Source organism: Chiloscyllium punctatum, chromosome 32 (genome assembly GCF_047496795.1).
Source record: "Chiloscyllium punctatum isolate Juve2018m chromosome 32, sChiPun1.3, whole genome shotgun sequence".
NCBI classification, from domain to species: domain Eukaryota; kingdom Metazoa; phylum Chordata; class Chondrichthyes; order Orectolobiformes; family Hemiscylliidae; genus Chiloscyllium; species Chiloscyllium punctatum.
This window is the reverse complement of record NC_092770.1, coordinates 21,354,914-21,370,011: the sequence shown is the minus strand read 5'-3', so window position 1 is coordinate 21,370,011 and position 15,098 is coordinate 21,354,914. Positions and strand designations below refer to the sequence as shown.

The following is a 15,098-nucleotide window of genomic DNA, read 5'->3' as shown; positions in this document are numbered from 1 at the left end:
TATGTAAAAAACCTCACTTCTCATTTAAACTTTTCCCCTTTTACCTTAAATTTATGTCCCCTATATAGTATATTCTCCTAGTAGCATTCCTCTCAATTTTGTGAACTTCTATCAAATCAACCCTTAGCCTCCAGTGTTCAAATAAAACCAAAGTTTGTCCAATCTCTCGTCATAGCTAATACCCTCCAAACCAGGGAATATACTGGTAAACCTTTGCTGAAACCCTCCAAAGTCTCCACATTCTTCTGATAGTGTAGCGAACAGTACTGTATGCAATAATCCAAATATGGCCTAACTAAAGTTCTATACAGTTGCAATATGATATGCTCTATGGCTTGACCGATGAAGGCAAGTATGCCATAAACCTTTTTGACCACCTTTTCCAAACACCCAGGCTAAGGATTCTGTCATTTGGTCTATACTCCCTCCTGCATTAGGCATTCCAAAATGTATCACCTTGCATTTGTCCTCATTAAATTCCATCAGCAATTTATATGTCCAAGTCTCCAGCCTATTTATATCCTGCTGTCTCCCCATCTTTGTGTCATCCACAAACTTACTGATCAGACCACCTACATCCTCCACCATATCATTTATACATATATATCACAAACTTCAGGGGTGTCAACATCGATCCCTGTGAAACACCACTAGTCACAGATGTCCAGTCAAAAAAACACCCCACCACCACTACTGTCTTCTGTGACCATGTCAGTTTTGTATCCATCTTACCAGCTCACCATGGATCCCATGTGACTTTATCTTCTGGACCAGGCTGCTATGAGGGACTCTGTCAAAAGCCTTGTGAAATTATGGTCTCCCTGCTATAGGATGGCTTTTGTGAAACTGGAAAGGGTTCAGAAAAGATTTACAAGGGTGTGGCCAGGGTTGGAGGATTTGAGCTATAGGGAGAGGATGAATAGGCTGGGACCATTTTCCCTGGAGCGCCAGAGGCTGAGAAGTGACCTTACAGAGGTTTATAAGATCATGAGGGGCATGGATAGGATAAATAAATAAGTCTATTCCATGGGGTTGGGAAGTCCAGAACTAGAGGGTTTAGGTTTAGGGTGAGAGGGGAAAGATATAAAAAGGACCTAAGGGGCAACTTTTTCACACTGAGGGTGGTACGTGTATAGATTGAGCTGCCAGAGGAAGTGGTGGAAGGCTGGTATAATTGCAATATTTAAAAGGCACCTGGATGGGCATATGAACAGGAAGGGTTTGGAGAGATATGGGGCAGTTGCTGGCAGTGGGACTAGATAGGGTTGGGATATCTGGTCGGCATGAATGATTTGGACCAAAGGGTCTGTTTCCATGCTGTACATCTCTATGACTGTATACATTTGTGAGACCCAAGTTTGACTCACTTTACCTCTAAAACTACCCCATCTTCAACATTCCTTTACTCTCTAAAGTCTGTTAGCATGCTGCTGCCTTACTCAAATATTCTAAGTAATTTTGACAAAGATGGATGATCTATTATCATCAGGATGCTTGCAAACTCTTAAATTAACCAAACCTTCCTCCAAAACAGTTGGGACTACTCTCATCCAGCTGCATTCTTGTTTATCTATCACTGTCAACAGATTACTTACAATAGCTTTTAGTTCTGCTACAGTACCTTGGGTGCCCCCAGAGGTACATATTTCTTTGCAACATCATCTTTAAACACAGTATCACTGTCCACATACATGCTGATGAGTCAAAGCTGTACCTCACATGATGCCAAGATTAGAGTGATGCAGGAAAAGCACAGCAGGTCAGGCAGCATCCGAGGAGCAGGAAAATCGACATTTCGGGCAGGAGCCCTTCATCAGGAACGAGGCTGGAAGCTCCAGGAGATAAATGTGAGGGGTGGGGCTGGGGAGAAGGTAGCTGAGTGTGCAATACGTGGATGGAGGGGTAAAGGTGATAGGTCGGAGAGGAGGGTGGAGCGGATAGTGGGAAGCAAGATTGACAGGTGGGACAGGTCATGAGGGCTGTGCTGAGCTGGAAGGCGGAATTGGGGTAAGGTGGGAGGAAGGGAAATGAGGAAACTGGTGAAGTCCACATTGATGCCCTGGGGTTGAAGGGCCCCGAGGCAGAAGGTAAAGCGTTCTTCCTCCAGGCATTGGGTGGTGAGGGAGTGGCGATGGAGGAGGCCCAGGACCTGCATATCCTCAGCAGAGTGGAAGGGGGAGTTGAAATGTTTAGCCATGGGCAGTGAGGTTGATTGCTTCAGGGACACCTACACCACTCTGCGAGAAGGCATCCCCAATGTAAAGGAGACCGCATTGGGAGCAACGGATGCAATAAATGATATTTGTGGAAGTGCAAGAGAAACTTTGAAGGACGTGGAAGGCTCCTTTGGGGCCTTGGATGGAGGGGAGGTGGGAGGAGAGGTAGTGGGCACAGGTTTTGCAAATCTTGTGGTGACAAGTAGGGTAGGGTGGGTTGTTGGGAGGCATGGACCTGACCAGGTAGTCAACGGTCTTCGAGGAAAGTGGATAGGGGTGGGGAGGGAAATATATCCCTAGTAATGGGGTCCGTTTGTAGGTGGCGGAAATGTCAGCACATGGTGCGGTTTATGTGGAGGTTGGTGAGGACCCGGGGGGTGGGTGGTGGTGGGCAGTCTGTTCTTGTTGCGGTTTGAGGACAGAGGTGCGGGACATGGATGAGATGCATTTGAGGGCATCTTCAAACACATGGGAGGGGAGATTATGGTCTTTAAAGAGGGAGGCCGTCTGCTGTGTTCTGTGGTGGAATGGTCCTCCTGGGACCAGATACTGCAGAGGTGGAGGAATTGGGAATATGAGATGGCTTATTTGCAACCAACTCCACTGCCCCATAGCCAAACATTTCAACTCTCCCTCCCAGTCTTCCGAGGACATGCAGGTCCTGGGCCTCCTCCACTGCCACTCCCTCACCATCCAATGCCTGAAGGAAGAATGCCTCATCTTCCGCCTTGAAACCCTTCACCAGTTTCCTCATTTCCACCCCCCAAGTTCCAACCTTCCAGCTCAGCACCATCTTCAGGACCTGTGCCACCGGTCAATATTCCTTTCCACCTATCTGCTCCACCCCCTCTCCTTCCTATCACCTTTACCCCCACCTCCATCCACCTATTGCACTCTCAACTACCTTCTCCCCAGTCCCACACCCCCCTCCCATTCATCTCTCCACCCCCGAGGCTCCCAGCCTCATTCCTGATGAAGGGATCCTGCCCGAAATGTCGATTTTCTGCTTTTCCAGCACCACATTAACCTTGCCTCTAATCTCCAGCCTCTGCAGTCCTCACTTGATGCTGCCATCTTCTCTCATTTTCAAACTGCCTTTGTGACAGAGCTCATTCAGCAGAAGTTTTTTTCTGATTAAACAGTGGGAAGTCAAAAGCCATAATCATTAATCATCATCCCAAATTTCAATCCCTAGTCACTAATGTTGTCCCTCTCCCTGGCAACTGAGGCAGAACCAGGCGCTTTGTAACCTTGGTTAAAAATCACACGACACCACGTTATAGTCCAATAGGTTTATTTGGAAGCACTAACTTTCGGAACACTGCTCTTCATCAGGTATCTCTCTGCACCATGCTTTCCTCTGTGAAGGCACACCTTAAAACCCAACCCCACTGCCCAAACTCTTGGTCATCTGGCCTTACAACTCCCTACGTGGCTGGATGTAAATTTAACTTCTGCTCCTATGAAGCGCCTTGTGATGTTTTAACCAAAGATATAAAATGGATCATTGTCCATCTGAGGAGAAGAACTCCAGCTTCCTGGCCTGCGACCTTATTGAGCGCTGAGACAGTCAACAGGTCGCAGAAAAAGCTACAATTTATATTTAACGTCTGTTTTTACAGGCGGAGTTGTAATTTTATTGTTGATGATCGGTGAGTTTCACAATACGAAATACATCCATTCAATCCTGGATACTCTTACCCTGTCCGGCCTCTATTGGAGGAGCTGCGGCCTCCTCCAGGCTGTAGGGATCGGGCCCAGTGGCTAACTGGGCCTGGGCCTGGGCCTGGGCCTGCCAGAGTCGGGCCGCCAGCGGGTCGGAGCTCCCGTACCTGGGGATGAACACAAAGAGGGGAAAGAGAGTGAAGTCGACGCTCGGGGATCGACACCGATGCGGAAGTGTTCGGCCGAGGTAAAGGCCCAGGCCTGAGCTCCCACAGCGGCCGGCTGATTATCCGCCTCTCTCTCTCATTCACTCACCAATTCTGAAAGTACTCGGACGACAGCCCCGAGCCTTCGAGCAGCCTCTGCGCCTCCATCACCGTCGCTGCGGGACAACTGGGAGCTCGGTCAACCCCGCCAAACAAAAGGGGCCACCTGCCCACTCCCGCAGGGGGGCGCATGCGGCTTGGACCCGACCAAACGAGCTCCTTCCGCACAGGAAGGAGGGGAGAGTGGACCTCCATAAATAGGATGGGACATAAAAGTTAAAGACGTGCCCTCAAGCCTTCTCTGTTAGATTTATTGATGTTTAAATTCTGCAATGGGTTATTCTACAGTCATTCGCTGCCTTAAATTTAACATCATTCACATCTCATGTCTCTCCTACACCCCCCCCCCCTACACATGGTGAATTCTGAAACCGATCTGAGCCGGGTGTTCCATCCCTAACGGTTTGTGTTGCAGGTCGTTCGGAGTCTAGGAGAGAATATGGTCAGCGAATGGGGGGGGGGGAAGGAATGGCCCTTACTGGTAACGCATTTTATTTTGGTTGTTGTTTTGGAAGCATGTTGTGGTTAATGAGCGGAGGAAACGGTCGCCGGACGGCGGTGTTTTTGAAGGGCGGAACTAACGTCGTGGCTCCGTTGCGGCAGGAGGGACGGTTGTCAAGAGAAGCACCGTCTTCCATTCCCCGACAACCGGCTGGAGGTGGAAAGGTCGGGACGGCTGGGAGACGGTAAGTGCTGTCCGCCTCCACTCAAACTGTACAGGCAGAGGATTCCGTGGGAGCTATGGTCTCCCCGGTCCGACTTCTTCGGGCTGGTCGACGAGTGGTGGTTCAATAACCACAAAGCTACACAGGTAGATAGGGGAGAACCCGCGAGGGTGGTGAACATCGTTTTAAGGTAAAGAGCAAGTGGTTCTGGGGCGAGGGGTGGTAGAAAATCATCTGGAACTCACTACCTAAAACGAAGGTGGAGGTGAGAATCCGAAAGACACTTATGTATTTGAATGAGCAGTTGAAATGCAACAGCATGCAAGACTGGGGGCCAAGTGTGGGCGAAATGGGATTTGAATAGATGCTTGGTGATCATTGTGGACACAAAAGCCCACCGACTCTATGACTGTGAAAGTCTCTTCACCCAGACGGTAGTGAGGAATTAGAACTCGCTCCCACAAGGAATGGTTGAGGCAGCTAGTAATGATGCATTTAAGGGGACATTGACGACTGTGCGAGGCAGAAGGGAATGGAGGGGGAGGCTGATATTTAAATGATGTGACAGGATGGAGTACAAATACAGTAAAATATCGGCTTCTTTCTGTGCTGTGCATCTTGTGTAATCTTGTTTCCCTTTGCCCACATATCATTTAATATTTGTCGATAGCAATCTGATGTAAAATGAATTTGCAGAAGAGAGATCCAAATATTTCCAGTTTTTAACGTGTGTTTACTTGTTTCAGTCTTGAAAGGTGTTTTTGGCTATGACCATAGTCATAACCTCCTCAACTGGCAGAAATAGCTTATCTTAACTACCCTATCTGTTCCCTTTTAATGTTTTGAAACCTTGGTCAAGTCAGTTTTAACTTTTATAAATTATAGACACACCTGAAGTCATAAATCATAGAATCCTTACAATGTGGAAGCAGGCCATTTGGCCCATCAAGTTCACACTGATCCTCCGAAGAGCATCCACCCCATCCTTGCAACCCTGAATTTCTTATGGCTAATCCACCCAGCCTTCACGTACCTGGAAAAAGTGAGGACTGCAGATGCTGGAGATCGGAGTCGAAGAGTGTGGTGCTAGAAAAGCACAGCCAGTCAGGCAGCATCCAAGGAACAGGAGAATCAACATTTTGGGCACAAGCCCTTCATCAGGAGTGAGGCTTGTGGGCTGAGAGATACATGGCAGGGGGCGGGGAAGGTAGGTGGCAATACGATAGGTAGATGAAATATGACGTGTGTGGAAGTACAGGTAAATTTCTGTCAGATGTGAAACGATTATTTGAGGCTTTGGACAGAGGTGAGGTGGTAGGTGTGGGCACAGGTTTTGCACTTCTTGCGGTGGCAGGGGAAGGTGCTGGTTTAGTTTTGGGTTGGTGGGGGACCTGACAAGGGAGTTGTGAAGGGAATGGTCTCTCCGAAATGCAGATAGAGGCGAAAAGATCTGCCAACCCATAATAGGCCAACAAAAGCAAAATTGGCTAAAATGTACTAAAACACCCAGAATGCCTCAGCAAGGGACCAAGCACACTGACAAGCGAAACTAGACCTTAGTCTCAGACAAGGGAATACACTTCAGGTCCCACTAACAATGACAGAGCATCACATCTATCCCAAAGCCCCAAGGGTAGTTTCACAACCTAGCAGTACCAAAGCCACACAAAGAACTGGTCAGACAGAAAGGCACCAGCAAGAGCATCGCTCCCAGGACAAGACAATGGAAGCACCTCACCACTTCAGAGGAGACATTAGCACTTACCTGCAAAGAGGAATGAAACCTCTGGAACCATCGATACTGTCAGAATGTTGCTTTGTGCTGAGAATCATGACATTCCTCCGATAACTAACTATTTTCCAATTAGTATCATTATAACTAGATTACTCCATTTCCAGATACATTGTATTTTCCCCATTTCTAATTAGCCTTATTGTACAGCATTATAATAAAATCTGGTCACATCCTCAACTCTGGGAAGAGAAATTCTTGACTGCCTGGGCAGACTGTCTGTACTGTTTCAGTTTAGTCAGTTTCTCTTCCACGATATCGCCGTACTAATAAACTATTTGTCGATTTCATTTCGAACTGTGCTTTGTGATCTCTAATTTATTGGGCACATTTCTCTGACAGGAGAGTAGTATATCTCTTGTGGTGAGGTCTACTTTTAAATGGCAGAGGATGATGTGATGTATCTGGAGGTTGGTGAGGTGGAAGTGAGGACCGGGGGAAGTTCTGTCCTTGTGATTGGAAAGTTGAGGTGGAGGATGGAGGAGTGGGAAGAGGAGGAGATGTGCTGGAGGGTATTGTCGACCATGTGGGAGGGGAAATTGCGATCTTTAAACATCTGGGATGTTCTATAGTGGAACTGGTCCTCCTGGGAGCAAATGTGGTGGAGACAGAGGAATTGGGAATAAGGGATAGCGTTTTTATAAGAGTCAGGGTGGGAGGAGATGTAGGCCAGGTAGCTGTGGGAGTCGGTGTGTTTGTAGTGGTCACCTGTGTTGAGTCGGTTGCCAGAAACCCTTGGCCCACAAGCCTCATTCCTGATGAAGGGCTTATTTCCTGAAACGTTGATTCTCCTCCTCTGATGCCGCCTGACCGACTGTGCTTTTCCAGTACCGCACTTTTCGACAGCCTTCACTTACCTGGGGATTATGGGCAATTTAGCATGGCCAATCCACCTAACGTCCGGGAGTAAACCAGAGGCATGCAGCAGAAACCCACACACACAGAGGGAGAACATGCTAACTCTGCATAGACAGTCACCCAAGGCTGAAATCGAACCAGGGTCCCTGGCACTGTGAGAAAGTGAGGACTGCAGATGCTGGAGATCAGAGTTGGAAAGTGTGTTGCTGGAAAAGCATAGCAGGTGAGGCAGCATCCAAGGAGCAGGAGAATCACGTTTCGGGCATAAGCCCTTCTTCAGGAATCTGTACAGGAATATGCCCGAAACGTCGATTCTCCTGCTGCTTGGATGCTGCCTGACCTGCTGTGCTTTTCCAGCAACACATTTTTCATCCCTGGCACTGTGAGGCAGCAGAGCTAATCGCAGTGCCACCATGCCACAGATATGTTCTCTCAGTGTAGTCTAACCCTTGTAGCCCAAATATCATTGTTGTAAATCTACAACACACTCTCCATGGCCACTGTATCACCTGCCATGTCAGAAACCCAGTGACCTGAGTGCCTCAGTTCATAAATGTTATATTATAGTGCAGCACGGTGGCTCAGTGGTTAGCATCGTTGCATCATAGCTCCAGGGTCCCAGATTCGATTCCAGCCTCTGGCGACTGTCTGTGTGGAGTTTGCACATTCTCCCCATGTCTACGTGGGTTTCCTCCCAGTGCTCCGGTTTCCTCCCACAGACCAAAGATGTGCAGATCAGGTGAATTGGCCATGCTAAATTGCTCATAGGGTTAGGTTCATTAGTTAGAGGGGAATGGGTCTGGGTCGGTTACCCTTTGGAGGGTCGGTGTGGAATGGTTGGGCTGAAGGGCGTTTTTCCACACTGTGGGGAATCTAATCTAATCTAATATGAACAGACTGTTTGGCCCAACCAGTCTGTACATCTTTTTCTAAATAAAGCACAGCCATTGCAGATGTTGTCAATACTCAGCAAGTCAGGGAGGCTTTGTGAAAAATACAGGCTAGTTAAGACAAATCTGAAAACAAACGCACAAAATATTCAGGAGCTTACAGGCAGCTGACAGCTGTGAAATATGGCCTGAATATTGGAAAAATGCTGTGCCAATCCCAGTTAATTTGTTGTTTCGACCCAAATAATAGCATCTTCTGCATTCAGAAAGTTCCAACAAATACAAAACTCCCAAGTGAATTTTTAAAACAAATTTAAAAATGGAAAAATAAGTTTATTTTCTTGTGTTATAGTCTAGGCCAGACCACTCAAAACATTCTTAAGCAGGCTGCCCAGACCATAACTTTGCAATTTGTTTCGGTAAGTGTACAGTGAAAATTAAGTTAGCTAGGCTGACTTCCATGTTTTAAAACAGAAAAAAATGTATTCACAAAATTACACAATGAAACCCAAAGAACAGAATAAAGAACCCCTACAGAACTCAATCTCTCTAAACTAGACTTAATTATACTGTTCTGAATATACACAAAAATCCCAATTAGCAAACCCCCTTAAAAAACAGTAAAAATGGAACAAATGCTCACAAGTTGAAGTTAGAAGGGGAGAGAGAGAGATTCGTAACCTGTTTCCACACAGCTCACTGTTGAACTCCTAACTCGTTCTAGACTGAACTGCTCAGCTGGAGAGCTGACCACTCCCCTTTCATTATACAGGTTACTACTAAAACATGACCACGTTGGCTTGAAGTCTCATCTGTTTACATATAAACAAAAGGCCTTTCAACATCCTTTTTCATCTCTGTATCAAACTAGCCGGGAGCTGTTTATGACCCCTCTGAAAAAAAATCAAGGACAGTATCCTTGAGAAAAGGAACAGTTTTTAGAAAAATAGGGACCAGCTTTGTGACATTTGTTTTTCTTACTCTTAAGTTAACATCTCGCTTAAGAAGTTGTGCAATTGCCCATACAGAAGAACTTCTTGCTATAATCACAGCTACATTGCTGATGTATCAGTTCCCCATAGGACATATATAACCAAGTATTTGTAAAAAAAATTTAGAAAGCTGCCAACTGTAATGTGATTTCAGATTGCAAACGTGTTATATCCCTGAAGATCATAAGAGGAGCTCCTGACATTCAGAACTTTAATTCATGATTGAGCACTGACATCCACTCTGCCTTTCTGCCAAATCTTTAATTCTGATAGAAATCCATAATCTATCCATTTCAGCCTTAAAAATACTCAACAACTGAGCATCTATAGCCATTTTAGATAGTGAATTCCAATGGTTTACAGCATTGAGTGAAAAGTAAGAAGAAAATAAGATGCTTTTGTTTAGCATCCAATCTGAAGATTCTGAAATCTGTTCCAGTATACACATTGGGGCTCAGTATAATAGTTGCAAGTTTTACTGGAAGCTAGAATTACAATTAAAACTCTTAACATTTATATTATTTTTATATAATGAAGTATGAGCAACACTGGCAAAGCCCTAGATTTGCTGTCCATTCCTAATTGTTGAGAAAGTGCTGATCAGCTGCTGCAGTCCATATGAAGTAGTTCAATACTGTTCAGAAAGGTATGCAAATTTGTGGTTTAAAATGTATAATGCATCAAATCATGTTGAGTTAACTTCAAGAAACTGGTAGATTATCTACTACAGGTTTACAGTTGCCTTTTACTGTATACTATGTTTTTAAATGCCTCAGCAATCAAAAATACACACTAAATGATTATTCTTGTGTAGCAACCATACATCATTTTTTTGAGAACTGTTGACACTTACAAAGAATAGCACAGGAACAGACCCTACAGCCCACTAAGCCTGCACCAACAAATAATGCCTTTCAGAATGAAAAACAAGATCTGGACAGCAAAACTAAAGAGCTGATCATCGACTTCAGGAAGCAAGGTGGAAGGCACATGCCTATTTACATCAACAGAGCTGAGGTGGAGATGGTTGGTAGCATCAAGTTCCTAGCTGTGACAATCACCAACAATCTGTCTTGCACCACCCACGTTGATGAGACAGTCAAGAAGACACAACAATGCCTCCTTTTCTTTAGGCGGCTAAGGAAATTTGGCATGTCCATACGGACTCTCACCAACTTTTACAGATGCACCATAAAAAGCATTCTATCTGGATTCATTACAGCCTGGTACGGCAACTGCTCTGCACAGGATCATAAGAAACTACAGAGTTGTGAACACAGCCCAGTCCATCGTGCAAGCCAATCTTCCATCCATGGTCTGCATTTACACTTCTCATTGGTGTGGAAAGGCAGCCAACATCATCAAAGATCCACCCCGGTTATAATCTCTTCTGACCTATTCCATCAGGCAGAAGATCGAAAAGCTTGAACATAGATTGGGTTAGGATATCTGGTCAGCATGGACGGGTTGGACCGAAGGGTTCCATGCTGTACATCTCTATGACTCTATACATAGCAACATGTTCAAAAACAGCTTTATGCCCGATGTCATTAAATTTCTGAATGGACCTCTCAAATTTAAAATCTAATGTTGATTGTCCTTTTTGTACACCTTTGCAGCCATAACTGCATATTCCTCACTCTGTTCCATCACACTATGATCTTTGTATGGTATGAGCTGCCTGTATTGCACGGAAAACAAAACTTTTCACTATACCTAGGTACATGTGATCATAATAAATCAAGTCTGGCTTGGGCTGACAAGTGCTAAGTAACATTCATGACACAAAAATGTCAGGCTATGACGATCACCAATAAGAGATGATCTAACCACTGCCCCTTGATATTTAATTGTGTCACCATTATTGAATCACCCACTACCAACATTCTGGGGATGACCAGAAACTTAACTAGACTCACCATATAAACACAGTGGCTACAAGAGTAGGCCAGAGGCTAGGAGAACATTGGTGATAACACACCTCCTGACTCACCAAAGCCTGTTTTTCATCTATGAGACACAAGTCAGGAGTGTGATGGAATACTCCCCATCTGCCTGGATGGGTGCACCTCCAACAACACACAAGCTTCACACCACACATGACAAAGCAGCCTGCTTGATTGACACCACATCCACAAGCATCCATTTCCTTCTCCATTGATGCTTAGAAGCAGTGAGTGATATCTATAAGATGTGCCACAGAAATTGACCAAGATCCTCTGACAGTGCCTGCCAAACCCATGACCACTTCCATCTAGGACAAGGGCAGCAGATTACATGGGAACACTGCCATCTGCAAAAAATATATTGCTGTTCCTTCATTGTTACTGAAACAAAATCGTAGAATTCCTTCCCTAAGGGGATTGTGAGTCAAACCACAGCAGGTGGACTGCAGCAGTTCAAGAACGCAGCTCACCACCACTTTCTCAATGGTAACTAGGGACAGGCGATAAATGCTGGCAAGCCAGCAATGGCCATATGCCGCAAATGAATAAAAATAATTTTAAAAAACATCAAAAATACTAATCAGATCTCCAGATCACTAAATATTCATTACAAGCAACAGGTATCCCTGCTGTTATTCTATAGAACATTGCTGCTTAGATACCTAGTCAGAAAAATATTCTTTCACTGCTACTCTGTCATCTATGACCAAGCCAGTTCTGTATGCAATTTACTCTGGTAGTGTTGTAGTGATTCATCATTGGATGTTTCAATGTTTTATTAACAGTGCTGTGAAGTAGCGGATTGTTTTATTAGCAAATAAAAAATGCCAGCAGGGGTATCGTGGTCTCATTATCTGAAGATGTTGGGGTCAAGTCTTCTAGCGATGTTTGCAGGAGCAGAGGTAGTACACAGGTACTACAGGCCAGATCTGGTGAGTGAGAAATTATTAATTTTGTTTTCTGATAAATAGTCGGCTAAGCTAGCATTTATTGTCCATTACAGCCCTAATCACATTTGAAAGGTGATGAACTGCCTTCTTGAGTTGATGCAATTCACATGGTTTAGATTCTCTTATACGAGATGGTCATTGCCTGACAAAGATGTGGTGTGAATTCTGTCACAGACCATTTACCATCAAAGCCTGAATCTTGCCCAGGTCTTTCTGCATATGGACAGACTGCTTAGGTATCTGCTGAGCTACAAGTGGTCCAGTAATCAGTGAATATTCCCACTTCTGACATTATCATGCAAGGATGTTCATTAATGAAGCAACTGAAAATGGTTGGGGGTAGGATACAAGCCTACCTCTGAGCCAGGAGGCTTGGGTTCAAGTCCCACTTGCTAGAGGTACCTGTGACCAATCCAAGCCCCATCTGCATCATAATCAGCAGTTCTCCACATGGCTGCCTGTTGTGCCCCTGAGACTTGTACATGTCAGTAATGTTTGGATTCAGAAATCCAAACATTGTTTTATGCTGATCACTGAATGCAGAGCATTAGAGCAACTGTGTGAAAATGCAAGTTAGAAGTAACATTGGTCATCTATGCTGAGCATGGTGATTGAAATAATCATCATAAGGAACTTGAGGGCTCATGTGATGCAGTGGTAATGCCCCCACCTCTGGGCTACAATTCAATTCCCAGGTTGATTATTGCAGGAATTCTTTGGGATGGGTATCTTATCGTGTCCCTGGATATTGTCTCACTCAAAAGGGGTTGGTCAACAATTTGACTTTGTTTACAACAGAATCATTCTTTGCTTTCCACTAACATGCCAGGAAATATTTTTGGCAGTGCATAAGTGATTTAAGTTCATGACTATGCAAACTAATTTAAAAAGGCTGACATGTGATTTGCATGAAACTTTGCAGCTTTGAGGGACTATTGCTTATTAGTACTATGTTGAGGAGTAAGTTATGTAATCTTATTTCAGTCACTGCAGAGAAATGGTGTAGTGAACCCCAAACAATTTAGGAAGCGCACTTATTGAAGGCAAGTTGAATGAAGAGTTCCTTCCCTGACATGTAAGAGTCATCTGTACATTACACCTGTTGGTTAAGTGTAGCAATAATTGAAAATGACAGTACATGCTGATGAAATTTTCTTCTTCTGGTCTTGTTCCTTTCCCTGTTAAGTTAAATTCCATTTTATACAACACATTCTGGGTTTTCTCCCTCAGTCCAAAGATGTGCAGGTCAGGTGAATTGGCCATTCTAAAGTGCCCATAGTGTCAGGTGCATTAGTCAGAGGGAAATGGGTCTGGGTGGGTTACTCTGCGGAGGGTCAGTGTGGACTTGTTGGGGCAAAGGGCCTGTTTCCACACTGTACGTAATCTAATTGAAAAAAATTCTATGTACGCACTTCATTTCTTATACTCTTAATGTAAGTTCAATATATATTTGATCATGCTCATGGTTTAGGAAATGAGTCAACCTGACATCTTCAGTTGCTGCTGGTTGGTTCAGATTCTGTAGTAATTTTAAAAATGCCAAATCCTGGGAGAGAGATAAATACACCAAATAATTAAAATGATCAGAGGTCTAGTTTAAGACAATTACTGAACTTTCCATACAATATTAAACAAATTGCTGAAAAACTCCTCATTTTTGTATTTGACTGAATGCAGTGATGAATTAAGTTGCAAATTAACTTTGCTAATGTAATCTGCAGTTCCCTGGATGTCACGGGGGAGTTGAAGTAGTGATTAGTAAATGACTTTCTGGTGCATTTTACAGCGGTTCCAAGAGTTACATGCAAATAAACTAGGATATTGAATTCAAAATTCTGCAGTTTAAAAACTACTATTCTCACTACATCTGCTAGAGGGATTGTTATTAATAATGACTAGAACAGTGCTATTATCAACATCCTGTTATGCAGATCAGTACACTAGTCTCTTATTCTTAACACTGGTGCATGGATGTGTAGGTTGATGTACTAGTACTTCTGCTAGCATTATATAGTGTTATTACTATTACAACTAACTTCATTTAACTTTTTTCCTTCTGTAGAGTATACCAGACATTCCACCTAAACCTGGTGAGCTTAAAACAGAATTGCTGGGTCTGAAAAACCAAGCGCAAACTCATGACTCTGAACAACATTGAAGTGAAAAAAAAATTCAAGTTCTATAATTAAGTGACAAGATGTTTAAGTTTTTTGTCTTTGTGCCATGAGCTGTTCTGTAGGGAGAGGGCATGTAAAGTTGAACAATTCTTTCACCAAGGTGTGACCAGCATGTGCAAGGTCAGCTTTTGGTTTAACTGCAAAAAGCCACATTAGATTTGTAACCAGCTGTACCATTGGCCTACTGAGTTAGTCAAGGCTACAGCATTTACACTGGACTGAGTACAGCATTGCAAGAAAAGACAATTACTCTGAAGGAAGTTGTTAAATACCAGATGAACATGAGTAAATTGAAAATTTTCAATTTACTTGTTAAAGCAGTATGGCTATTCAACATTTGTTGAATCCACAATTGTCACATTTGTAAAAGTTTGTAAATTACAAATAAAAATATTCATTTCATTTTCAATTACCAGCTCCTATATGTAGTCATAGTAGATTATTAGCACCTGCTAGAGATAAGTGTTAAGGAGCCCATGAGAAATTAAGTCTGTTAGGTTCAGGGCTGAACATGTTTGGATTAACAAATCAAATTAGACAATTTAGCTACAAAATATCTGGGATTTTCAAATTTTAAATCAAAATGAGGAAACTTAGTGGGCTGTGACTTAGCACTTCAGG

At 43.9% G+C, this 15,098-nt stretch overlaps 2 protein-coding genes across 6 annotated transcripts in view; one reads left to right on the top strand and one right to left on the bottom strand.

Annotated features, from left to right (window-relative positions):
- The window catches only part of LOC140457972 (G/T mismatch-specific thymine DNA glycosylase-like), a 29,535-nt gene extending 25,167 nt beyond the window's left edge, over positions 1-4,368 (bottom strand). For both annotated transcript variants that reach the window (XM_072551858.1, XM_072551859.1), the window contains exons 1-2: positions 4,197-4,368; positions 3,918-4,048 (exon numbers count right to left, since the gene is read on the bottom strand). In XM_072551858.1, the coding sequence (XP_072407959.1) occupies positions 3,918-4,048; positions 4,197-4,339 (274 nt within the window). In that variant the 5' untranslated portion in view covers positions 4,340-4,368. The remainder of the gene's footprint in view (positions 1-3,917; positions 4,049-4,196) is intronic.
- A 115-nt stretch (positions 4,369-4,483) lies between these two features.
- uqcc6 (ubiquinol-cytochrome c reductase complex assembly factor 6) lies at positions 4,484-14,886 on the top strand. Of its 4 annotated transcripts, none has more exons than XM_072551867.1 (3): positions 4,576-4,893; positions 12,136-12,282; positions 14,363-14,886. In XM_072551867.1, the coding sequence occupies exons 2-3, from the start codon at positions 12,175-12,177 to the stop codon at positions 14,456-14,458; spliced, it is 204 nt and encodes a 67-aa protein (XP_072407968.1). In that variant the 5' UTR covers positions 4,576-4,893; positions 12,136-12,174; the 3' UTR covers positions 14,459-14,886. The 4 variants fall into 4 exon arrangements, 3 of the variants coding, with proteins under 3 accessions (XP_072407968.1, XP_072407969.1, XP_072407970.1); XM_072551868.1 differs by lacking the exon at positions 4,576-4,893 and adding an exon at positions 4,900-5,018; XM_072551869.1 differs by lacking the exon at positions 4,576-4,893 and adding an exon at positions 4,900-5,062.
- The last annotated feature ends 212 nt before the right edge of the window (positions 14,887-15,098 follow it).